The sequence below is a fragment of the Meriones unguiculatus genome, chromosome 15 (assembly GCF_030254825.1).
Source record: "Meriones unguiculatus strain TT.TT164.6M chromosome 15, Bangor_MerUng_6.1, whole genome shotgun sequence".
In the NCBI taxonomy this organism is placed as follows: Eukaryota; Metazoa; Chordata; class Mammalia; order Rodentia; family Muridae; genus Meriones; species Meriones unguiculatus.
In genome coordinates, this window is record NC_083362.1 from 78,782,844 (window position 1) to 78,809,104 (window position 26,261).

General features: G+C 47.8%; 1 protein-coding gene across 7 annotated transcripts; it reads left to right on the plus strand.

The window, feature by feature from the left end:
• The first annotated feature begins 1,568 nt into the window (after positions 1-1,568).
• Positions 1,569-18,611, plus strand: D2hgdh (D-2-hydroxyglutarate dehydrogenase). Of its 7 annotated transcripts, none has more exons than XM_060368921.1 (10): positions 1,569-1,687; positions 2,838-3,181; positions 6,156-6,213; positions 6,727-6,866; positions 7,499-7,692; positions 10,232-10,400; positions 12,362-12,505; positions 13,224-13,366; positions 15,587-15,752; positions 17,290-18,611. In XM_060368921.1, exons 2-10 carry the CDS (start codon positions 2,848-2,850, stop codon positions 17,547-17,549), a joined length of 1,608 nt encoding a protein of 535 aa, XP_060224904.1. In that variant the 5' UTR covers positions 1,569-1,687; positions 2,838-2,847; the 3' UTR covers positions 17,550-18,611. The 7 variants fall into 7 exon arrangements, with proteins under 7 accessions (XP_060224904.1, XP_060224906.1, XP_021487705.1 ...); XM_060368923.1 differs by having other exon boundaries at positions 1,574-1,687; positions 2,838-2,939; XM_021632030.2 differs by lacking the exon at positions 1,569-1,687 and adding an exon at positions 1,740-1,859.
• Positions 18,612-26,261: the final 7,650 nt, after the last annotated feature.

Consider the following 26,261-nt stretch of genomic DNA (forward strand, 5'->3'; position numbering starts at 1 on the left):
CAATTCAGATTATCCACAGCAGCAAACTATTTGCCTCCTGCAGGCTCTGAGAAGGGCTCCTTGCCCACTGCAGATAGTTTAATTCTGAGGACTCTGGAGAGAGAATAAATGCCGTAGCCCAGAGGAGTAGGGGTGGGGGAGTCTGAGAAAGAAAAAGGCTGCTTCCCCACTGCTTCTCCTGGTTGCTGTTGCAGTTTGACAAGAGCTTGAAGATATCCAGAAACAATGATTGGACTTGCCCCAATGCCCTATTCAGCAGGAAGTAGCAAAAAGAATTCCACCCTATCTCCCCACTAACCTTCTTTCTCTCTTACCTAGTGTTGGAAAGGATTGGAATGGAGAAGGGAGAAAAAGGCATAAGAAGGGTAAATAAAATAATTTTTAAAAAGTAACGCTAACAGAGATCCACCATTCTTTGCCTCTGGAGTGCTATGATTAAAAGCATATGCTGGGGCTAGAGAGATGGCTCAGAGGTTAAGCATGCTGGCTGCTCTTTCAAAGGTCCTGAGTTCAATTCCCAGTAACCACATGGCTCACAGCTATCTATAATAAGACCTGGTGCCCTCTTCTGGTGTGCAGGCAGAACACTCTATACATAATAAATAAATAAATCTTAAAAAAAAAAAGGCATACACCATCACCTCCAGGCATATTTGCGTGTTCTTTTATCCAGTTTGCAAGGACTACCAGGATGCCTTGCCTTTTAGTTGGCAAAGCAACACTACACCTCTTCTCTGCCTCAGGAACCTCCTGATCTTCCTGGTACAGAGATCTAAAGTATATGGTATGGAACTCTAAATTGTCTTAACATCTTATAGAATGTACTTCCAAGTGTGCTCTGAGTTGGAAAATGTAAGTGGGTAAGCTGGAAGAAGTAACAGTTACAGGAGCTGCCCCAAGACACTGGGAGACGAACCCTGTTTCAGATGCCAGGTACTGTCCAGCCAGCAAAATGGAAACTACTAGGGTTATTTATAGGTGTGTGGAAGGCTGGGAAGGGGGATGCTGAAGTAATAGAATAATTTCAAGAAACAGCAACGACCTGTTACCTAGGGCTGGAAGAAGCAAGGGAGAAAGATAGTTATCACCCAGGCTCTTGTTCTTAGGAAACTGCTGCTACACTGTCGCTCTGTGTGCGGTGGAGCTGCGGAGCTGAGATGGAACTGCCTGGGGAGGGGGAGGCAGGGGCTGGACCCAGGACGTCAGAAATGCTCTGAAGAGCTGGGCTGACCTCTGGGGTCCCCACAGTGAAGTCCCAGGCCTTAGAAGTATTGTTACTTTGAGGTTGAGCTTTTGGAGTAGTGTCTGCGGATGGACCAGTGACCCTAGGTCAGACAGAAGCCCCAGAGGAGATAGAAGAAGGGAGGGGAGAGATCCATAGGGTCGATAGAGATCTCTAGGGAGACAAACCCCTGGGGAAGAGAGGAGCTTCTAAGGGTGACAGTGTCCCCTGAGGAAGGAGCCACAGTGAAATGAAGGAGAAGCCACTTAGCTTTTGGGGCTAGTCGGGTAGATGACGATGGGGCCAGCTGGGAAAAGCGCTCGGAATAGGGAGTTCTGGGATATCTGCTGCGTGGAGTCGGATTCTGGTTAAAGCAGACAGTTTTCACTTTGAGACCTGGTAGACTCAGGTCGGGTCAGCAGGAATTCACAGTCAAAGGACTGGGTAGGACGGCGCAAGAACCCGGTAGGATTTAGGGAGGAAGGGCGGGGTCAGGGTGGAAGGGCGGGGTCACGGAGGGAGGGCTGACACACATGCGCAGTCTTTCATTCCACCCGTCTGGTTGAGGCCTACAGTGGTGCAGGAGTGGGAAGGCAGACAAGTTTTTCCGCATTCTTGTAATCGGACGGATGCTAGGGTGCGTAGTGGCTGCAGTTCCTGGGTGGAGGGGGCTGGTCTCCGGGTCTAGGCAGCTGGGGCTGTGGCCTGGCAAGTGATTGCGTAGGTCAGGAGGGAGCCGGGATTGCCGTTGGTGCCAGCCTATTAGCAATGCTTTTCACCTCCCACAGCCCTAAGCTGTGTTGGCGGGGCATGCCTATAGCAGGTCCTCCCAGACGTCACAGCACATGGCGCATGCGCTCTTTTGCGCATGCTGCGGTGTGTTTTTCCACGTCAGGTAAGGCAGCGCCTTCACGTGGAAAGGTGGCCTCTTCCGGATAGCTACCTGTGTGAGCCGTCTTCGCCGGGTCAGTAGGCACTGTCACAGTTCACTTCCATACCGTTTCATATGCTTTTTGATTACCGAAGTCTTAAAACTTGTGGCGAAGTATACGTAAAATGTAAAATTTGCCTTTCAACTGTGTGTGTGCCTAATTCAGTGATTCCTTCCTTTTTCGTGCCTTAACCTAGTTTTGTTTTGAGGGAGAAGGGCCTGGAAAAGCGGTTGCTTTTTGCAAAAGTTAAAATACAACGCCCAGGAGAGAATGTACCCACTCAGTGGAGTTTTAGGATGTGATACTGCAGGGCAGAATACTAAGAACCAGACTACTAAGTGTCTACTCTGAGCCCTGCAGTCTTTCTAGTGCCGAGCCACCCTGTTCCTTTAAGGAGGCCAGTGGCTCTCAACCTTCCTAATGATGCTACTCTTTAATACAGTTCCTCGTGTTGTGGTGACCCCCAACCATAAACTATTTTTGGCGCTGCTTCATAACTGCAATTTTGCTACTATTATGAATTGTAATGTAAAAATCTGGTATGTGACCCTCTGGAGTCATGACCCACAGGTTGAGAACCCCTGCCCTAGGTGACTTCAGATGTGGTGCAGAGGTCCATTTTGGGGTTTTATCACTGCTTCGTTGTTTGCAGGTCACAAATTAAATCTCTTTCTCTCTTTAAGGTCAAGAGCCATGGTGCTCCATTTGGTGTCCAGGTGGTCTGCAAGGTTTTTCTGGGCATCTGCAGGATGGAGGAGGACCTATGCTCAGGGAGCTTCATTCAGGTTAAAGTGGCTGGGTCACTCTCTGGGTATAAATGGCCCTTTGGCTTGCAGAGGGTACTCTTCGGTCTCTGGCAGCTCTGAGGTGATGTTGACCTCTGAGCGATACCCTGTGCAACGGCTGCCATTTTCTACTGTGTCTGAGGAGGACCTGGCTGCGTTTGAATGCATCATACCTGGCAGAGTTATCACAGATCCAGAGCAACTGCAGGCATGCAATGTGGACTGGTTGAGGACCGTCCGGGGTGAGTCAGGACCTGGGCAGAGGAGTAAGGTCAAAGTCTAGAAACCAGAAGACAGTGTAGGTGAGGGAAGTAGAGTTCACTGACAGTATGCCTCATTTGTCTTTGAAGACACAACCAAGGTCTTCAGTTAAAAACGTGAAGTAGGCCTTGGCTGAAGTGTGGACTGTGAACACTGCTGCCTGCATCTGCTCAGCTTCTCCTCAGGCAGCCTTCACCAAAGGTACCCTCTCAGTTCTGGAAGCCTAGAGTTCCAAATCAGATGTGTTCTCTGCAGCCTGTAGGAGAGGGTTCTTCCTGACATTGAACTTCTGGTGACCCCAGCTGTTTCTGGTAGTATCCCCAGCTTTTGCTTCTGTCTTTATCCTGCCTCAATCCTTTGTCCTCTTCTCTCTTAAAAAAAAAAGATTTTTATTTGTGTGTTTGTGTATGTGTGTGAGAGAGTGAGAGCAAGAGAGAGAGCACAATTGCCTTTGGAAGCCAGAAGAGGGTATTGGACCTCCTGGAGTTAAAGTTACAGGTATTTGTAAGCTACCTGGTATGGATGCTGGGAACTGAAATGGGATTTTTGCAAAGGCAGCAGGGCAGCAGGTGCTCTTAATCATTGAGCCATCTATCTAGGCCTCCTCTTCTGTGTTAGAGAAACTCTTGTCCACTTAGTCCAGAATGATCCTAACTTGAGATCTTTAAAAAACAAAACAACTAATTTTATGTGTGTGTGTGTGAGAGAGAGTGTGTGGATTTGTGTGTTTCCTATTTATAAAAATAGGCAGCAACTGAGATTTGTTCCCCATATGAGTGGATACTGAAGTCCAGATGAGTCAATAGGGGCATTGGGCAGCCTGGCTTGAGATGGATAAGATGGAATGGTCCTTTGGTGGTTTTTTTTTTTTTTTTTTTTTTTTTTTTGTAAAGATTTATTTATTATTTATACAACATCCTGCCTGCACACTAGATCTTACTATAGATGGTTGTGAGCCACCATGTGGTTGCTGGGAATTGAACTCAGGACCTTTGGAAGAACAGTGAGTGTTCTTAACCTCTGAGCCATCTCTCCAGCCCCTGGTGGTGTCTTAATTAGGATTACTATTGCTGTAATGACACACCATGACCAAAGAAACTTAAAGAGGAAAGAGTTTATTCGGCTTACACTTCCATGGCACTATTCATCATTGAAGGAAGTCAGGAGAGGAGCTCACGCAGAGCAGGAACCTGGAGGCAGGAGCTGATGCAGAAGCCATGGAGGAATGCTGTTTACTGGCTTGCTCCTCCATGGCTTGCTCAGCTTGCTTGCTTATAGAATCCAGGACCAGCAGCTCAGGAACTCAGGGATAGCACCACCCACAATTGGTTGGGCCCTTCCCCACTGATCACTAATGAAGAAAATGCCTTACAGCTGGATCTCCTGGCGGCATTTGCTCAGTTGAGGCTCTGTCCTTTCAGATGGCTCTAGCTTGTGTCAAGTTGACATAAATCTAGCCAGGGCAGGTGGATTATCAGGGAGAGGTGCCTGGAAGAGCATGGGGCAAAGAGGACACCTAAACACTCTTAAGACCAGGCATAGTGCCAGCATATTGCAAAAGCTGCAAGCAAGAAAAGTTTGGAGGACAAGAAGCAGGTGAGAAGCTCAGGAGTGTGACTGTCGAAAGGCCCTGGGGCAAAGGGTTCAGGTTGCTTGGAGTACAGTTTGTTGAAGTGTGAGTGACGAGTCCTTTTATGTTTTCACCAACTGCAAAGAGCCCAGGATGTGAGGGAGTACCTGCTGTGACTTCCTGAAGGCATGGGGAGGGCAGGTCGTGATCCTGTGGGCAGTCTTTCTGCCTGGAACTGTTTGGGACCTGCCTTTTTCCTGGCTTGGTTGGAGCCTTTCCAGCTAGACTCTCCTCTTGGTCTGGGCATTTCCTTATACTGTCTTAGCGATTTCCAGCCTCTTGTTCCTTGTTCTTTGTTGAGCTCATTAGCTATTATCCCTTCATTTTATTGGTTTCTAGTTAGAAGGATCTACGTGTATCACAAGAGTAGAATCTTTCTTTTATGTTGCTATGTGCAGGCCTTTGCTGGGCAACTTGAGTGTCTGTTGGAAAACCCACTGCAGACTTCATCTCTTGCTTAGCTTCACCAGCAGTGCTCAGAGCACTGAGCTCATTCATACAGGATAGCTGAACACCTTGAACACTGCCCACACAAATTCCACTGGTGACCAGGATCCCTGGGTTAAGACAGCCAGTTCAACAAAGGCTGTTCCTCTGATGAGAAGCAGTATGTCTTTCAGAATCACAGAGTAAGACAGGAGATGCATAGAGCTTGAGTCTTAGGGTGATGGAGCTGCTTCAGCTCCTAGTTGCTATGCTAACTTGGCATCAGACAAGGGTAGGGAAGAGTGAGTGAAGAGAAGGCATGAACCGGCTCTGGTGTGGACAGAGAACTGTAGGAAGGGAATTCCCTCTCTCTACTGGAACTAAGGTACAGGTAGATGGACAGATCTGTAAGTCACTATTTTATTTTATTTATTTTTAGCCATTGTACTAATTGGTTAAAGAAGGAGAGACTGTTAAAATCAGCAGGCAGTTTGAGGAACCAGGATGTTTCCAAGTCTCAAGAATTTCTCAGGTGTGCAGAGAAGCCCAACAGACCTCGTTGCACATTGATGCTAAAACCCACCTTCCCTCCCTCAAGAGCAGATGGGGAAGGGCCATTGGCTGTAGCAATTGCTGTACACTATTCCCTATAGTGTACAATAGCAATAGCTGTTGCCTAGTCCCTAGCAAGGCTCAGGACCCTCAGACATCTTACTCTTGTACTTGAGTGTCTGGGGGTCTGGTTGCTGTATTGGTTGCCTCACTGAGGAAGAGCGAATACCACAGAGGACATTCTCTCAGATAAGCTGTAGTGGAGGGCAGGAATGGGGCAAGGAAGTATTCTTATTTTTGAGCCACTTCTCTGCATGTGGGGTGACAGGTGTGTTCTCTTGTCACAGGCTGTAGTAAGGTGTTGCTGAGGCCCCAGACCTCAGAGGAAGTGTCCCAGATTCTTAGGTAAGAGGAGATGTCTGTAGTCCAACAGTGCTTTACAACACTGTGGGCCACATTCATACTTACCCATTAGAAGATCCCTGTAGTTTGCTGCCCCATGGGTTCACTGGGTGCTCACGGGCAAGGGCACACCTTTCTCCAGATCCCTATCTGCAAGAATACTGGCTGTAGCCAAAGGGCTGGTGGGTTGGGCTCAGAACTCAGTGTACAGCTGCGGCACTAGAGGGAGTGAGAACGGTGGAGGTACAGATGGTACACCGACTCTTACAAACACTGAAGGTATTAGAATTAAGCCACATATACCACTTCCCCATGCCCCGAGACAGTGCCAGCCACCCTTTCTCTATGTAAGCTTTGGGGTGAACGCTCCTCTAGACTTCTTCACAGGGTGTTAGGGGGGAGCCCTTGTCCAGCAGAAAGGTCTAGAAAGGAGATAGGCTCAGTAGCATGTCCTTTGGGGATAGTCGTTGTGGGCATAGGGGTGCTGACTTGATATGTACACTGTGTTTGTCCCAGGTATTGCTATAAGAGGAACTTGGCTGTGAACCCACAGGGTGGGAACACTGGCATGGTTGGGGGCAGTGTTCCCGTCTTTGACGAAGTCATCCTGTCCACTGCCCTCATGAATCAAGTCATCAGCTTTCATGACATATCTGGTAAGCTTATGTGTGTGTGCGTTCCAAATTCTTCTTGCCTTCCTACTGCCAGCTGAGGTTTTTCCTTGTTAGCCACTGCGTCTTTGCTTAAGCTAGAGATGTGTGCGCATATGTGTGCTCTGTCCTGGCTGGGACAGAACTGGCAGGTGTGTCGGGGTCATCCTCTGTGCACTGTGGGTATGTCACACAAGTCCCATTTGCATCTAGTCTTTGCCGTGGCAACTCTTTGTGGACGTGGATGGCCATGCAGTGATTCTTGTGAAGGGATTTAATAGCTTCTCTCCTGTACTGAGGCTGGTTTGCCATGTAGGGGCCTGCTGTTTGCAGTTGTTAGCAACAGACTCAGTACCAGAAAGTATAAACATTGTAACTAGGGGGAGGGGTCCAGTGCTTCCCCAAGCTGAGGTCACTGCTTTGTAACAGTTCTTTCTTCTAATCTCTCCTCTTAGTTATACAAGAATCTTTTCTTCTCTATTTTTGCCTTTCTAATTTTTCTTGTTTTATAGTGTAATTACAAAAGGATCAATTGTTTTTGTTTTGTGTAGAAGGAAGAGATGGCCTCTGAGGAGAACATTGCTTCTGGGAGGTTCTTACCTACAAAGAAGTTTTGGTAACTTAGTTGTTCTTTGTAGGGATTCTGGTCTGCCAGGCAGGCTGTGTGCTGGAGGAGCTGAGCCGCTATGTGCAGGAACGGAACTTCATCATGCCATTGGACTTGGGAGCGAAGGGCAGCTGCCACATCGGGGGCAATGTGGCAACCAATGCTGGTGGTCTGCGGTTTCTGCGATATGGCTCGCTTCGAGGGACTGTCCTGGGCCTGGAAGTGGTGAGCCGGATTCTAAAGGGGTAGAATGCCTGTTCTGTCCTAGCTTCAGTCTGAGGCTGTTGTCATGACAACGGTATAGGACATGGGGCTGTATTGGCATGTGTATATCTGCTCCACGTTAGAACCCTATTGTAATGGTTCTTAGCTCTAGGTGCCTCAGGAACATGTGGAGTCCACATAAGGAGCCACCAGGAGACACTTTATTCAGGTGTGACACTCATACCAGATTTTCAGGAATTGGAATATGAGGAAGGTTAGCTAAGGCCAGCTTGGGATGGAGTCACACCCCTGCTATCTTATCTGTAGGACCCTTGGATTCCCCTCCCCTGAACCCTTGCTATTAGCTACTTTTCTCATCAATGTGATAAAATAACTGACAGAAGTAACTTAAGGGAGGAAGAGTTTATTTTGACTCACAGTTTGAGAGGACACAGTCCACAATGGCTGGGGAAGGATGGTGGCAAGGATGTGAGGGAGCTGCTTACATTGTGTCAGGAAGAAGAAAGAGATGAATTCTGGTGCTCAAGCACTTTAATTAAAGCGGGGGGTTGTTGTGCTGTCCACATTCAAGGTGGGTTTTTCTGCCTCAGTTAAATATTTCTGGAAACACCCACGTAGACACCATGGGCCCAGTGTTTCCATAGTGATGGTGGTTTTAAACATCTTTCTGTTCTCTCTGTTTCTGTCTCTGTCCTTGTCCCTGTCTCTCTCTCTCTCTCTCTCTCTCTCTCTCTCTCTCTCACACACACACATACACACACACACACACACAGAGACACACACACACAGAGAGAGATGTTGAGTGTCTACTACCATTCTTCACCTTTTTTTTGGAGATAAAGTCTCTTATTAAACTTGGAGTTCACTGACTGGCTAGTGATCCTCCTGCCTCTGCCTCCCAGTGCTGGGATTACAGGCACAAATTGCCATGTCCGACACCCTGTCCCTTTATTTATCTGTTTATTGAATTGAGTCAAAGTTTCACTGTGTCTCCCTGGCTGGCCTGGAACTCTCTGTGTAGACCAGGCTGACCTCAGACCCACAGAGATCCTCCTGCTTCAGTCTCCTGAGTGCTGGGATTAAAGACATGTGCCACAGTACTCGCCATATTTAGTGTGTGTGTGTGTGTGTGTGTGTGTGTGTGTGTGTGTGTATGCATGCACTTGCATGCATGCCATGGCACATATGTGGAGGCCAGACGACAGCTTGTGAGAGTCACTTCTCTATTTCTGCCATGTGGATTATAGGGATTGAACTGGGTTGTCAGGCTTAGTGGCTGGTGTGTTTACGCTCTGAGCCATCTCATAAACTAGACCCAACTTTTTACATGGGTGCTAGAAATGGGGACCCGAGTCCTCTGCTTTTGCAGCATTTTTTCATCCCATAAAGCCATCTCCTCAGCTCCTCTTTTTCTACTGACAATCAAGACAAACTTATCACATCTACTGGTGGATTCTAAGGGCAGAGCCTCTGTCCTGTTTACCCCCCAAACCAGGGCAAATATAAAACCATGCTTTATCCAGTAAGTCACAGTGTCCCAGTGGCTCTGTTTTCTGTTAGTTACCATTTACTATTATTATTGTTATTGTAGTAATAATAATTAATAACAATAATTACATCCACTCTCCACTAGTCGGCTCAGAAGCAGGGTGAGGGTTCTACCGAGGAAAGCCACACCTTGGCTTGGGCTTCGGTGGGCACAAGATGGACAGGGCAGTGATGATTCCCAGGGTGCCCTCTGACCCGATGAACAGCTGCTTCAGGTCATAGCCTGACCTGTTGTCCTTCCTCAGGGAGGTAGTAGTAGCAGTAATAGTAATAATTGCACTTACTGTCCTAGAAATTCAGTAAGCCTTTGACTTGAAGTATTAGCCAACAGGTCTCAGGTAGAATTGCAATATGGGAACTAGCAAATGCCTTTATGACTGAGGGCCTCAGATATGGGGGAACCTCGAGGCAGGGTTGTTCTCTGCTGTTCAGTCCTTACAGTTGTGTTCCTTCTATTTCCAGCTGTGCTCTGTGTTCCCCTTTCACCAGCCCCTTAGGTGTTTTTCCTGCCCCCAATCTATGTTTTGGCTTTTCCCAGCTCTAGAGGTTCCTTGACTCTCCGAGATATGTTCCCTGCCCTTCCCAGCTGTGCTTCTGCTTCTCCCCATCTGTGTTCTCTCTTCTTCCTAGCCGTGTTCCTCACTTGCCCCAGCTATGCGTCCCCCTCCCTCCAACTGTGTCCCCTGCCCTCCACAAGTTTGTCCCCTGTGTATTCTTTACCTTAGGTGGGTTCCCCTCCACCAACCAGACAGGGAACTTCTTGGAATAAGATGCAGCTGGGGGAGTCTTGTTCCAGCTGAGGAGAAAGGTCATCAATCCACTCCAGGTTCCATTCACTCCCAGGCTTCATCCTGAATCAATTGGTGTGATGGGTAGAGTGGGTGAGGGTTTATGGTTGGCTACTCTTTGGGCATGTTTGGAGTTGGGTCAGCATTTCCAGAGAAGGGAAGGGTGGCTGATGCAGGAAGGCCCATCTCTTTCCTTATGCCAGGTACTTGCTGATGGAACCATCCTGAACTGCCTGACCTCCCTGAGGAAGGACAACACAGGCTATGACCTGAAGCAGCTGTTCATCGGGTCAGAGGGTACCCTGGGAATCATCACTGCCGTGTCCATCTTGTGCCCACCCAGGCCCAAGGCTGTGAATGTGGCTTTCCTCGGTAGGTCCCTCACCCTGCTTCTGAGCCGACAAGTGGAGAGTGGGCAGCTGCTCTGGGCATGTTGGTGTGACTGTGGAACCAGAGGGTCCCATTGCTCCTTGCCTATCTGCCTCCTTCCTGTCTGGAGATCTGTGTCCTGGACCTCCAGATATCCAGAGTGTAGCCTGACTCAGAAGTGATGACCTGTTTCTGGTGAGAACACACTTCACTCTCACAGAATCAAGATTCTTTTCTTCTCTGTCCCACTGTGCTTGGGTTTAAGAAGTAGGTCCTATGATTCTGAGAGAGGCGATGGCATGGTGGTGATTGCTCTGATGTGTTGTGCTCCCTCTCCCTAGTTCCACAGTTGGCTGCAGCCTCCCCACTCATAGGACCCTCCCACCATTCAACTTCCTTTTCTACCCTGCTGAAGTCGGCTATGTCTATGGCTCATGTTCTTCTCTTTTACCTTCTTTGGGGTGGTTATCTGGCCTTTTTCTGTCCGCAGCCGACTCATCCACTTAAGTAAGTTCTGGAGGGCGAGAGGCAGGCTTGACTCACCAGATTCCACCAGAGAAGGCTGGAGGTCCTACGGTCTCTTCCCGGCTACTTGGTCTTACTGTGTCCTTTTCTGTTTATATTGTGTGGATATGTGTGATATTTGTGTGTGGGGTACACACTTATGAACATGCTTGTGGAGGCCAGTGGCCAACCTTGGGTATTCTTCCACTCTGTTTTTTGAGACAGGGTTTTTCATTATTCTGGTAATCATTGATTAGCCTAAGCTGGCCAGCCAGCGAGCCCCAGAGATTCACCTGTCTTCATTTCCTCGGTGCAGCAATTCCCCACCATGCCTGGCTTTTCCTTTTTTCCTTTTCTTTTTATATTTGTATATAGTTTTACCTACATGCATGTTGTTATGCTTCCATATATGTCTGATGCCTGCGTGTGTATCTGTGTACAATTGTGTATGCAATGCCTATGAAGCCTTGAAGAAAGAGTCAGATTTTCTAGAATTAGGGTTACAGAAAGTTGTGAGCCACCATGTGGGTTCTGGGGTGCTGGAACCAAACCATTGGAAGAGTAGCCAGTGATCTTAACTTCTTTTTTCTTTCTTTTTTTTGACAAGATTTCTCTCTGCCCTAGCTGTCCTGGAACTCACTCTGTAGGCCAGGCAGGCCTCAAACTTAGAGAGATCTGCCTACCTCTGCCTCCGGAGTACTGGGATTAAAGGTGTGTGCCACCACTCCCTGCCTCAGGTAAACTGTCTTTATAAAGTCTCTTTCTGCACCAGACTTTTCTCAGTCTCTTGTTCCCAATAAATACAGCCAAGACCATTTTTTTTTTTTTTTTGTAGTAGAGGTCCTGGTTTCTCATGGTGTCTTGTCTCTGTTCTGAGCTATCTTGGGTCGTACCCAGAGCCTTGTTTCTGAATTGCTTGTTTGGTTCCTAGAGGCCTTGGGTAAGGGTGGTTTCCTCTTGGAGGGGGTTTTGCTGGGTGGTCCAGGAATGTCCTCTCCAACCACAGGGCTCTGGATCATCTACCTGTGGATACATTCTTTAGTTCCTTTCTGCTTCCATACTTGGGGGACAGCTACCCTGGGGCTGTGCTGTGGCTCCTGAGCCCTGTAGCATTGCAGAGGTCTCAGGTGTCCACAGATGAATGATGAATTTCTGAGACCAACTTAGACCTTAGTGCCAACGGGTGAGTGGGATAACCTGAAGGCCTGGCCCCCGGTTCCTTTTCGGAGTGCTCTTTGGCAGTTATTAGGCATAGTGTCAGATCTAGAGACCTTGAAATGTACTTATGGGCAGACCTGTGGAGTGCTTCTTATAGCAGAGTCCTTTCTCAGTCACCCCTTGTCTATGTGAGTTGGGTTGATATTGCTGCTGAGAAGGGGTGACCTGGTGAGGCAATGGGTGGGGCCCTGGGTCCTGCTGTCCTTCACTCTGGGTGCCTGATGCACTGTGTCCCTTTGCAGGCTGCCCTGGGTTCACTGAGGTTCTGAAGACCTTCAGTACCTGCAAGGGGATGCTGGGCGAGATCCTGTCTGCGTTTGAGTTCATGGATTCGGAATGCATGCAGTTGGTTGGACAGCACCTCCACCTGACCAGCCCAGTCCAAGGTACCTGCCCCTGTGCAGTTGGGTGATGTTGTGAGACATGTTGGATGGCTCAGAGGTGCTGCCAGTAGAATGTCTCAGGAGGGTGGGTGGGCAATGGGCACTGTGAGGCCATGGCTCATCATGTATAGGAAAGCTCTGCTGTCTTTAACACTTGTATTTGGTCTGTAGTAGGATTAGCTTGTATCACTGTTCTGGAAGAAGTCTTAATGTTGCGAAGGGACGGGGCAGTGCCCTGCAGCAAGTTAGTGGTGCACATTTAATTATTTCCGAGTTTAAACAGTAAATTACAGTGGAAATTACGGCCTTTTGCATGCATGTAAGTAGGCATGTCCAAGGCAATCATCCACCAACAAGTGGCTTTTCCCTGGGGTTCTGGGGTTTCTTAAGACTAGAAAAGCCATCTCTTAGAGCTGGTAGTTGCCTCGCTGTGACAACCCCTTTCCGCATCAGGCTCTTGGGAGGTACCATACTGGACCCAGCCACGAGGCTGAAAGTGAGCAGGGTGGGGCTTCATGCAGAGGGTCATCTTTGGTCAGTTTTCTCTGTCAGCAGAAAACTTACATTTAAGCCATGTGAAATTCAGCATGCCTGAGGGCTTCCTGTTTCACAGGCCACCCTAAGCACCTGGCAAGAGCTACGTTTGCCTCGTGACCTAGAGTAAAGTGGTTCTAACTCTGTATGCTGGGGGTGGGACCCTGCATCTCCTGATTCCTTTCAGAGAGTCCATTCTATGTCCTGGTGGAGACCTCGGGCTCCAGTGCAGAGCATGATGCCGAGAAGCTGACCAGCGTCCTGGAGCATGTGCTGAACTCCGGCCTGGTGAGCGATGGCACTATGGCCAGCGACCAGAGGAAAGTCCAGGTACTGTAACCCTGCTCTCTGCCTTCAGGCCCTCCTGTTCACATAGCTAGGGCCTAATCTGTCCAGCAGTGATGGAGTGTGTGGCCAGGGTTCATAGTATAGATAGAAAACCAATTTGGGGTGAAAATGTATTCTTGGTACCTAGATCATTTTCACTAATATCACTTTCCAACTACACAACATACACGCAGGTTTGGGGAGGAAGGGAAAGAAAGAAGGGAGAACAGAGAGAGAGAGGAAAGAATGATTTGATTGATCCTCACTGACTCTGAAGGTCTGTGCTAATCAGTAGATTAGGGTGCATGGCAGTGAAGCCTTGGGATTCTCCTGTCTTTGCCTACAAGCTTTGGGGTTGCAGGCTTATGTTACCACATGCATTCTTAACATGGATATTAGAGATTTGAACTCAGATGGCTGTTCTTGCAGATTTCTACAGTATAAATAATCATGTTCAGGAAAAAGACCTAAAATGTGAAAGAATTATTACTCAGATTGGCAGTTTCTTCAGCTCTCCATGATTAATCACTAACGTGTAGTAACGTAGAAATGCATCGTACACTGTCTCAGATATGGAAAACGGTAAGTGGTTACAGGCAGCACACGCAGCACACCTTCACATAAAGCAGAAAACTACCTGGAACAAGCACCGCTGTGAACAATAATATATTTCTCTTATTTATAAGCTATTGCTTATATCTTTCCAATAAAGAGAGTACCATGTTTTGGTTTTTTGTTTTTGTTTTTGTTTTTAAGCATGAAAAACAAAAATCATCCCCACACATCTCTCTGCCCCCAGGCTGCATGGTGAATAGATCTACATGGCTGACTATGTCCTGACTATAAGTTGACTACAGCTTTCCAGTCTTGTCTAGAGTGTAGAGAGGCAGGATAGGGCTGTGGAAGGCATGCCTGAAGGCCCAACACATCCAGGGGAAGATGGAATCTGAGGAATGGATGGGTCTTGACTATGTTGCAGCCAGGGTCCTTGGAGAGAGAGAGAGAAAAAAAAAGGAAGGAGCCTGTAGAGTGTGAAAAACACTGATTCCTTGAGCTGTGACCTCTAGAGTTAACCGATTATATATTCTATTCTATTTATTAAGGCTTTTTTCTTTATAGTTAGGGTTGTTTTGTTAGTTGGTTGGCTTTTAGATTCTTTATTTGTTTTTTGAAACAAGGTTTCTCTCTGTGTGGTCCTAAATGTCCTAGAACTAAGTAGACCAGGCTGGCCTCAGACTTGGAGATCATTTGCCTCTGCCTCAGGAGTGCTGGGATTAAAGGCATGAGCCACCACCGACCAGCCAGATTTTTTTTGTTTTTTAAATGAGACAGGTTCTCATATAACCTCAAGTGGCCTTGAACTTGCCCTCCATCCTCTACTCTGAGTTTAGTATCAGGTGGTCATTAGCTCGGGTAACACCAGGAACAAAACAGAGTCTGGGAAAGGTAAGATTATTTCCACTCTGCCCTTGCTGGTTTCTTTTCTAAGAGTTACTCATTTTTATTTTCCAAGGAGATGTTTTGCTTGCTTGTATGTGTATGAACTGCATGCACAGCGTATGCCTGTAGAGGCCAGCAGAGGGCGCTAGATCCCCAGGAACCTGTAGACCATGACTGCTTGACCAGAAGTCAGAGCAAGTGCTCTTAACCACTGTATTCCCTCTCTGGCCTCTGCCCTTGCTTTTATGAAGGGTCCTGATGGTCTTTGTTGTGACACTGTAAGACATATGTGTGTGTCTTACTCATTTCTGCTTCCCTGGTAACCACCCTCAGTGCTTGCTTCTTTCTTCCCATGGGTCCCCTTCCTTGCCCCAGGGAGGTCCTCTTATGTTTTCATGCTACATGTATATATACATACAGTTAAATATAGATTCCACATGTGAGAGAAAATGTGACTTTGTTTGTTTTTCGAGATAGGGTTTCTTTTTGTAGCCTTGGCTGTCCTGGAACTCCTTCTGTAGACCAGGCTGGCCTTGAACTGTAAAAATCCTCTTGCCCCTCCTCCCATGTGCTGGGATTAAAAGGCATATGCCACCAGCCACTGCTCCCTAGTCTGTCTTTTTAAAGTCTCTGTCACAACGTTGGTCCTTCCAGCAGCCCAGGCCTTTGTACATCCGGCTTCTCTGTCTACCTCTCCTCTGTGAAGATCGTTTCAGTGAGCCATGCCCAGGAGCCCTGTTGTGGTGTGCTCTTTTTGCTGACTGTGTCCTTTTGCTGTTGTAGACACTGTGGGCCCTTCGGGAGAGGATCACAGAGGCTCTCAGTCGTGACGGCTATGTGTTCAAGTATGACATATCCCTCCCTGTGGAGCGGCTCTATGACCTCGTGATGGATGTTCGGAACCGCCTTGGCCCTTGTGCCAAGCATGTGGTGGGATACGGTCACTTGGGTGAGCAGCCTATCATATGCCCCTGTGAGCTGCACAGTTCCACTGTGGTGAGCGGAGTTAAGCACATCAAAGACAGCCTTGGAAGCTCTAAAGTACATTGTTGTCATATTGGGAAGAAAAAGTTATTTATTTATTACAATTTATTCACTTTGTATCTCAGCTGTAGCCCTCTCCTTCATCCCCTCCCAATCCCACCCTCCCTTCTCCCATGCCCTTCCCCCAGTCCACTGATAGGGGAGGACCTCCTACCCTTCCATCTGACCCTAGCCTATCAGTTCTCATCAGGACTGGCTGCATTGTCTTCCTCTGTAGCCTGGTAAGGCTGCTCCTCCTTCAGGGAAAGATGATCAAAGAGCCAGCCACTGAGTTCATGTCAGAGACAGCCCCTGTTCCCCTTACTAGGGAACCCACTTGTAGACTGAGCTGCCATAGGCTACGTCTGTGCAAGGGTTCTAGGTTATCTCCATGTATGGTCCTTGGTTGGAGTGTTATGCTGTTTCTTAAAAGTGGGTTAAACAAACAGACTTGAGTATATAGCAGGATATCAGGTCGGTTATGGCTGTTACTTATGGTTACTTGGCTGTTAGGTCCTGTAAAAGGTCCAGTTTTTTAGAATGTAAGAGAGATTTTTCTCAAAATGGTGTCTCTACAGTGACCTCCATAGCTGAGCTTGTCAGTTGAGTTCTGTGGCTTGTCTCAGCAAAGGGTACAAGTTTTTGGACTGAGAAGGTATCATTGTGCTCTCTCTCTCTCTTTTTTTTTAAGGTTTATTTATTATTTATACAACATTCTGCCTGTATACCAGATCTTACTATAGATGGTTATGAGCCACCATGTGGGTGCTGGGAATTGAACTCAGGACCTTTGGAAGAACAGCGAGTGTTCTTAACCTCTGAGCCATCTCTCCAGCCCTCTGTTTATGTTTTTGAGACAAGGTCTCACTGTAGCTTTGGCTGGCCTAGAATTCGCTATGTAGACCAGGCTGACCTCAGACTCCCGGAGCTCCACCTTCCAGTGCCCCTGAGTGCTTGTATGAAAGATGTGCACTGCCATACTCTACCCTTGCTTCATTTATTTTAAGTGCTTGTTGAGAAGTCTGTTGGCTGTGCAGGAATGGGGCCTGTTTCTTTAGACCACAGGGTTTTGAAGCCAGTTTCTAGTCATTTGTAGGAGAGTAGAAAAGTGGTGCTTTAGGTCACATGGTAGTAATTGGCAGGAGTGACTTCTTTATCCCTCCCAATCTCTGACACCTTCAGTTCAGGGGACCTATAGGCTGGGCTGGGGTGAGCAGTGCAGCTGTGGACTTACTGCTGTTTCCCACCTGACTCTGAGCTAAAATACTGTAAGATAAGGCTCAGCAGCTGCCATCCATAGTCATGGAGGGTTGAAGGAATGGGCCAAGGGTTGTAGTTCAGAACCAGGATGGGCAGGGTGCAGTCACCTGGTTGGGGGGGGGTGTTACATCTCAGGGGGTATTGGAAATCTGAGGACTCTCTGGACAGATTTCTGCCAACCTAACTGTTCCCTTGTTCCTCAGGGGATGGCAACCTTCACCTGAATGTGACAGCAGAGGCCTTTAGCCAGGATTTGCTTGGCGCCTTGGAGCCCTATGTGTATGCCTGGACAGCGGAGCAGCGGGGCAGCGTCAGTGCTGAGCACGGCCTAGGCTTCAAGAAGAAAAACGTACTGGGCTATAGCAAGCCACCTGTGGCTGTGGATCTTATGCAACAGCTCAAGGCCCTGCTGGACCCCAAAGGCATCCTGAACCCCTATAAGACTCTGCCTGCTCAGGCCTAACTGGAGGTTTTCAACTTGTTGCTGCAAGATGCCAGGATCTTGGGCATGCAGGGTTGGTGGGCCTGGAGGCCTCCTGGCTGGTGGCACCTGCTGTAGACCAGGTTACTGGTCTGTTGGCCAGCAAGGAGTCAGCTCTGAGCACCCTCTGGGCTCGCCTGCCTTTCTGTGGGTGAGCAGAGCAGATCAAGCTGTCTGCCCCTTCTCTGGTCTCTTGCCAGCTCCTTGTGGGCAGAGGAAATGGGTGGGCAGTCGCCTTACTCCCAGACAGGCTAAGTCCTGACCGCTCTGTAGTGACCTGTGGAGACCTGCCTTGTGTAGCTCTGGGAAGAGTGCCATGTGGTCTTGTCACTAGATGGTTAGCCGTGTGGTTCATACCCTGTGAGGGCTGCAGCTGAGTTGTCTAGATCAGCTACCATGACGACCCAGAGCACCACAAGTCATTCACATGGGGCTGAATGGAATCTGCTGTCATACCAAGCAGGTCTTGGATTGGTAACAATGGTCCACCTGACCAGAGCATTCCCTTGTTTTGTTTTTGTTTGTTTGTTTTGATTTACATTTTTGTTTGTGTGTTTTTTTCAGACAGGGTCTTTCTACATAGCCCTGGCTATCCTGGAACTTACTATGTAGACCAGATTGGCTTTTAACTCACAGTGTTCCTATGGCCTCTACCTTCAACTTTTCCTCCTGAGTGCTGGAATTTAGTCAGGTACCACCACACCCAGATTACCTGGTTGTTGAAGACCTGTCTGGGTTGGTAAGCAGGCGTGGTTGGCTCTGATCACCTGCAGAGTTTGACCTTTCTGGTTATGGAACAGTCCCCGCAACTGAAGTGATAGAGGCAACTCTCAGTTACGGGCCTATCGCATGGTCTACATACTGCCCTCTAGGACTTGGCCAGTCCCATGACGTGGGGTCCTGGCAGTCTGGGAAGTTGAACACACTAACCTTATTGTTATTGTTATTATTTGCTGTCACCAGTTTTCAGAAAAATTCTGAATTACAACCTGCTGATGCTGCTAGAAAATTATTCGCATAAAGTTGATTGTGAATTCACACAAAGTTGCGGCTCAATACATCCCTCCACACACTGAGTGCTCTCTAGACCCCAATACGTCCTCACATGCCGGTTGGGAAGCGAATGTGGTGGGAGTGGCGGGTGTTTGAGGAGCGAGAGGTTGTAGCCACCCTGCCTGGTAGGTGGCATGGCACAAATAGGTACAGTGAATGTGGGGTCCCAAAGCAGATATGTGTCAAGCCCTTCCTGCCAGTGCCAACCTCACTCTTGCTCTGGCTGGGCATTCTTCTCTGGAGCTCACAGGGAGAGAGGCAGGCAGAGGACCTATGGTTTTCTCCTCTTGACAAGCTATGCAGTGCGCCCTTTGATTCATCCATCCCTGGGGAAGGGTCACTTCTTAGACCCACTCTTTTCTTTTGAGCCTTAAAGATAGTACATTGAAGTTAGTGGCATTTAAGAGTCAGTGAAATACAGTGTGGTATCAGTGCATAGCTGGAAAACAAGCTACCCAAAGTTGTGTTACCACTGACTGATGCTCCCTAAGACAAGGTAGGTGTTCCACCCACCCAGATGAACTAGTTAGAAACGAATGGAAAAATGAACTTGAACTTGCTACTGAGTCTGCTGACTGACCAGTGAGATTCCTCTGGAAACCTCAGGGCTCTGACACAGCCTTCGACTTAATGCCTGCAGACTCACCTCAACACAGGTGGAAGAGTAAGCCTATAGTCAAAAGATGACAAAACCCCTATGGGAGAGAGCTGGGTGTGGCAGTGCTTGATTGTAATCCAGCATTCAGGAGGCAGATGCAGGCTGATCTCTGAATTAGAGAGTTCCAAGCCACCCAGGTTCCATAGTGAGATCCTGTATTAAAAGGCAAAAAAAAACCCAAAACAAAACAAAACAGGTAACCACAAAGGCTGGCTACTCTGATTCCACTGCAGACAGGAAGTCTCCAGTGTGCAAGCTAGAGGAGCTGTTGTGTTTGGATTAGTTTAGGATTCCACCTACAGGTGTCTAAGCTGTTGCAATATGAGACTTAGTTAAATAACTGGGATGGTGGGAGGAGCACAGGCAGGGCCTGCAGCTTCGCAGTGACATGAAAGTATGGCCTGAAGGTCTCAGTCCTAGGGAACATAGTTGGGGCATGGGTGGGGCCTGCCCAGAACTACAGGGAGCTACAAGGTCTTCCAGAGCAGCATGCTTCACATAGAAGGACAAATGCATGAAGATGGTCAGGACCCAGTGCATTGTATGGTTGCAGACATGGAGTCCTTCCTGGTTGGGTTGTGTTCTGTGGGCCTAGCACACCTACCCAGTGCTGGCCACCCTGTCCCAGCTCCTGCCCCTGGACATGGGGGGTGCAGAAGGTCCCTGCTTTTGACCCGAGTACTTGGTTGCAGCTTCCCATTGCTGACCATCTGGAGTTCCAAAGCTTAGGTTTGTAGGTGACTTAGAAGAGAACACCTTGCCCTAGAGGATCATGGGAACAGAGAGCAAGCACATTTGAAGTGGGACTACTGTTGTGAAATCACCAACTTGCACCCCAGTTGGGCTTCATGGTGAAGTATCCAACCTAAGAGCTTGGTGCCATCTTTTCTTAAAAAAAAATGTACAAGTGGCCTGAGGTAACTCTTTTTCCTCAGCATGGCCCTTTATCACCGATTAGGGCCAGGGCCTGCTCCTGAAATGTGCCCCTTGACGTTTCTGCACATTCCTGCCTCAGGTCTGAGGACAGACTGGGGCATGTCCTGCATAGACTCAGAGCTGAAGAGGGCATTGGGTGGCCATGGCCTTACACTTATGCATGTCTTCCTACCTGAGGAAAATGAGGCAGGGACATAGACAGGCTGGATTGAAGCAGGCCAAGACTGCTTTATTGGAACAGCAACCACAACTGTTTTACTGGATGAAGGTTGAGCATGCTTAGAGGGGTCTGGACACAGGCAAGCACACACAGCTACCAGAAGTTGCAGCTATTCTTTTGTGGTTTGGCGGGAAGCAGGGTGGGTTGTTTCCAATACCTGGGCATATTGTTTCTGCAGTGGAGTGGAACTATAAGGGTGGGGCTTGCTCTTTATGGGTAGGGGCTAATTCCCAGCACAACATGCCTCAATTCCTCATGACGGGAGGCTATTACCTGACCAGTTAAAGGCTACCTGTAAGGTTTCTGGAACAGCACTTGGCAGGGTGATACATAAGAGGAGGCTCTAAGACTTAGTCAACATTTGGGTGAGGCTTGTGCTGGATGGTCTGGCCTGGTGCCTATAGGCCAACCCACAGTTGGCCTCCCTGAATCCTGATGTTATCTACAAGACTGTAGTAGTCTTTCCCTATTGGCTGTCATCCAGCAGGCTTATAAATGTGTTTCTTGGTACAGTCCTGGGAGTTGGACTCCTCTTTATAGAGTGTGTGGCTGTCAGACACCTCCTTAGTTTACAGGCAGTGGAGTTGTCAGAGCTACATTTTTGGTTTTGTGACCCTGGGGTGTTTGGGACAGTGGGAGAGGGTTCAGAGAGTCAGGACACATTCTAGGTGACTTATGGAATATTTAACACCCATTTAACTTAGATGGGAAGATTTGTCCCTGACCCTGGAAATCCTGGGGCAGCTAGATGGGTCCTCCTCTTGATTTTCATTGAATCCTGGGCTGACAAGGGGTGCCTTGAGGGAACCCTTGGACTGGAGCCCTCCCTACGAAAGGTCCCACTGGCCTGGCTCCTGGCTGTCCTTGCCTTCTGTTTGATAGGTAGTCTTCTTGTCCTCCTCCCCTGGCCTGAGTTCTGTAACCCAGAGGTAAAGAATTGATCTTTTGTTCTCTGGTAGCCTCTGCCTGAGGCAGAGCTGGAGAAGCAAAGTAGTGGGTTCCACCAGCCTTGGGTGGCACTCTTCCCTGCTAGCTATGGGTTTGGCCGAGAAGGTCCCCTTCCCATGGGCCAAGGGCTTTGTGCCTAGCACATTAGCGGGGCTTGTCTGAGAGAAGGCAGAACACCATAGATAGATGGCCTGTTTCCATACAATGCATCTCCTGGGCCAGCAAGGGCAGTTGGAGATTCCTCTGTCTTCTGGGCAGGGTCATGCTCCAGTGGACACTAGTTTTTGGTTCTTGAAGCTGCCATATCCCTGAGCCTTTGAAACGTTTAGGGAGAGGCTAAAGCCCACAGACTCTGTCTCAGGCAAGCGCTAAGTAGAGCCCCTTGGTCACAGCAATCTACCCCTTCCGTTTGGCTGGCCATCCCCTCCAGATCCTCATTCTGGAGGAGCCTGTGGCTGTAGTATCATACCATTTCACTGTCCTGTCTATTCCCAGTGGCATAAAAGTAGATGCCCTCTTCTTCCTGCTCAGGTCCTGTAAATCACCAAGAGTCCAGGGAACTGGTACCCTGGCCTGAAAGAAGGGTGCTAGTTTGGGGACCTAGCAACATGAGTCCTGGGCAATCTGCTGCCTTCTGGGCCACCGTATCACTCTGGAGAAACTAAAGTATTAGATGTTTTGGGAGCACATGAGATCCACTCTGATCCATTGTGTCTGTCTGAACCTGTGTATCCTGGGCAGGAGGATCTGTGAGAGCCTCTCATAAAGTGGAGCAGCTCTTATTATTTTCAGAGAGTAATGTGGGGGAGATGAGGTTCAGGGTGGGGAACAGCCTGGTACTGCTTATCTGTCAACTTACCTATTGTTAGCTTGGAGAATTACTTGGCAGACCCCTGCACTTTAAGCTCTGGGATGTGCGTTGGCCTTAGAGAATTATGCCTAGTACCTGGCCCCAATGGAGAAGGTTGTCCAAAGCACTATGTATGGCCTCCTCCTCCTCCTCCTCCTCCTCCTCCTCCTCCTCCTCTCTCTCTCTCTCTCTCTCTCTCTCTCTCTCTCTCTAACAGGAACCACCTAGGATTTAGTGTCTAATGATTAGAAGGCAGTTTATCAGGACATAAAGACACTAAGTTTGAAACACTGGGAAGGGAAGGGGATCACTTTATAAACTATCTAAGCTGTGATAAGAATGCATGCTTTATATGCCAGGCATGGTGGCACATGCCTCTAATCCCAGCACTTAGGGAGACAGAGGCAGGAGGATCACTGTGAGTGCCAAGCTAGCCTAGTCTACAAAGTAAGTCCAGGCAGTCAAGGCTACACAGAGAAATCCTGTCTCAAAAAAAAAAAAAAAAAAAAAAAAAGCATGCTTTATAAAACCATTGTACTTTCAAGTCCCTATTTGGGTGATACTGTTGCTGGGTGATGGTGGTACACATCTTTAATCCCAGCACTTGAGAGGCAGAGGAAGGTAGATCTCTGTAAGTTTGAGGCCAGCCTGATATACAGAACAAGTTCCAGGACAGCCAGGGCTGTCAGGGAAACTCTGTCTTCGGAAAAACAAACACCAAACAAACAAATATGTAATGGATGTTTTGCTTTCTTTAAAAAACTTAATTATGTATGTTTTGTTTTAATCTCAAGTGTGGGATTTTAGTTTGGGTTCTAGTTTTTTCACAGCTGATAATTACCTCCTGAGGGGCATGGTCTTTGCCAGCTGGTAATGGCCTGCCTTGTGCTGCACAGAGCAGGATGTGGTCTAGGACTCTAAGGGATATAAATAGGAGACCTGGAGAGAGGTGTTGCATGTGGCAAATGGCAGTTTGGAGAGACCAGAGACCAGAGACCGGTGGTGTGTTGACTTGGAGGAGACTGCTTGCTTCATTTACTGTTGACAGTGCTTGGTATAGCCCCAAAAGAACCCACTGACCCTAAACAGCTGGGAGAAGTAAAAGGGTCTGTGCCCATCTTCCCACTAACGTCTCTCTTACCTAGGGTTGGGGAGTTGGAAGGAAGAGGCATTAAGGAACCCCAAATGAAATAAAGTTTAAAAATGAAAATAGCACAAATAAACGAATAAAGCCTGTGTACACATAGCAGTTAGATGAATGAAGCCATTGGTTTCCTTTTGGCTTGGGAAAATGGTGTTCTGGGTTTCATTGCAAGTGATTAGCAGCTTTCACTTCTGTGTAGCAAGGATCTTGTTTCTGCCTTTGAGTTCTACCCCAGCCTGGGTCATGAGGTCAGTAATGTTTTTTCTCCATACCGTCACTGTGACTATTTAATATTCATTCTAGCTGGGGGTGGTCTGAAAGTCATCTTGTGTCTGTGGCAAGTGTGTCTCCACCACCAAGGTGATATTCTGTATGGTCTTGGGCTCATCTTGTCCAAGACCATACAGACATACTTGTTGCCCTGGTTGGTGGTGACATCTCTAACTATTTACCTATTGTCTTAGTGTTCTGTTGTTGTGAAGAGATGCCATGACCATGGAAACCCATAAAGGAAAGTATTAATTGGGGCTGGCTTGCAGTTTCAGAGGTTTAGTTCATTGTGGTGAGAACCATGGCAGCATGCAGGCAGACATAGTGCTGGAGAATGAGCTGAGAGTTCTACATGTGGTTCGACAGGCAGCAGGAAAAAGAGTGAGCCATTGAGCCTGGCTTGAGCATTTGAAAACCCAAAGCCTATTCCCAGTGACACACTTTTTTTTTTTTTAACAAGGCCACTCCCTAGTGACCAAGCAATTAAATATATGAGCCTATGGGGGTCATTCTTATTCAAACCATCACACTAATACTTCAGGTTCTTAGCCAACATGCCCCTAGCCTCTGCTTCTTGAAACAACACAATTTTGGGGGCCACTACCTCTTATTAGCTAGACACACTGGTGAGCTGAGCAGGTGCTGCTTTGCTGAGAGCAAGGCCCTCAATGGATGAGGCTAACAGCTGCCTCAGAGTCTCTTAATATCTCCGAATCTACTCAAGCATATGTGGTGGTTTCAATGACAACACTCCACAGGGTCATGTATTTGGATGTGTGGTCCTCAGTTGGTGAACTGTCTGGTAAAGACTACAAGGTGTGTCCTTGTTGGAGGAGATGTGTCACTTGGGGTGGACTTTGAGGTTCAAAAAAGCCCATGCCAGGCCCTCTCTGTTTCTGTGTCTTGTCAGTCAGTCTGTCTTCCTCCATTTTGTGGATTACATGTAAGCTTACAGCTGCTTCTCCAGCACAGCACCTGCCTGCCTATAGCTATGCTCACCACCATGATGATTGTGGAAACTGCAAGCCAGCCCCCAGTTAAATGCTTTCTTTTATAAGTTGCCTTCATCATGGTGTCCCTTCACAGCAATGGAACAGTAACAAAGACAGCATCACTGGAGCTCGTGTCCTCCTTGCCCTCTGGGTGGTGAGAGGTTTCAAAGTGCTTTCTTTCAAGCATGCAGCCTATCTTGGCATATAGCCGTTCCTTCATATCACTGGCCAAAGCAAGGAGGTAAGGTGTCCAGTGTTCTGATGTCAAAAGGCACACAAGAAGGCACTGTCCAAGGCTTTCTTTTGAGTTAAGAACCAGATCTAATCATGAGGGGCAGGCCACCACCATGGATGCTGTGGCTCTGTGGGGCAGCTATCATCTTGTCAATCTGTATGGGATATTGTCCAGATGGATTTACTTCTCAAGTGTTAAATATGTTAAGTCTTTTTTTTTTTCCAGACAGTATTTCTGTATAACCTTGGCTGTACTGGATTCCCTTTGTAGACCAGGCTGGCCTTGAACTCATAGTGATCTACCTGCCTCTACCTCCCTGAGTGCTGGGATTATAGGTGTGTATCACCATGCCTATTTCTCAGATTTTTTGTTTTTTTTTTTTTTTTGTTTTTTTCAAGACAAGATTTCTCTGTGTAGCCTTGGCTGTCCTGGACTCACTTTGTAGACCAGGCCGGTCTCAGACTCAAAGAGATCTGCCTGCCTCTGCCTCCTAGAATGCTGGGATTACAGGTGTACTCACCATGCCTGGCTAAAATTTTAATTAAGTTAGTAAGTAGAGACTTTTTAGATAGGGTTTTACTATGTATGTAACCCTGGCTGACCTGGAAATGATAGCACCCCCCTCCCCTTTTGAGACAGGGTCTGTCTTTGTAGTCCTGGATGACCTGAAACTGGATATGGAGACTAGGCTGGCCTTAAACTCACAAAGTTCCACCTGTCTCTGCCTCCACTGTGCTGAGAATAAAAGCACTTTCTCTCTTTTTAAATTATATTTCCTTAGGTAAGACATTTTCATGAAAGAAAATTTACAAATAAATGTTTGTATTTATTTCCTACATCAGTGTCCTCTTTCAAAGGTCCCTTTTAATCTCAAATTTGAAAAGATTTTTTTTTCTCTTAGTATAAAGAAAGCTTTGAAGAAGAAAGTATTTCTGGCATTTGGTTACATATCTGCAAAAGTATTGGCTTATTCCCAAATTTCTGTTGCCCACAAAAATTAGGGAATCTGTGGATTCCCTCTAGGTCCATCATTACTGGGGAAGCTCTCGCCAAGACCACTCTGGAAGGGCTAACATGGAAGTTTGGGAGGAAGAAGAAGGTGTGAGCCTGACCAAGAAAATCCTCCTGGGCCAGACATCCCAGCTGTGGAAGGGCCTGCTTTCCCTTCTGAGCTTAGGAGGAGGTCCCATTAGGATAGAGCAGGTCACTGGGGGGAGGGGGGAGGGTGTAGAGGGTGGAGCACTGGGAAACTACACCTGAGCCAGTAGGTGAGCTTCTTAGGAACTTAAGTTCAGTTTTCACTGAAGCCCTACCTTAGTCAGCATGCTGAGAGCTGGCTGTCTCACTCTCAAGACAGTGAGAGTGCTTGACGGTCTGCTGGAGTCAAG

Coding starts and splice junctions, on each gene's coding strand:
- D2hgdh (XM_021632032.2), top strand. CDS start 2,068: ATGGCGCATGCGCTCTTTTGCGCATGCTGCGGTGTGTTTTTCCACGTC. Junction 6,214..6,726: donor GAAGTGTCCCAGATTCTTAG/GTAAGAGGAGAT, acceptor TGTTTGTCCCAG/GTATTGCTATAAGAGGAACT. Junction 13,367..15,586: donor GCGACCAGAGGAAAGTCCAG/GTACTGTAACCC, acceptor TTGCTGTTGTAG/ACACTGTGGGCCCTTCGGGA.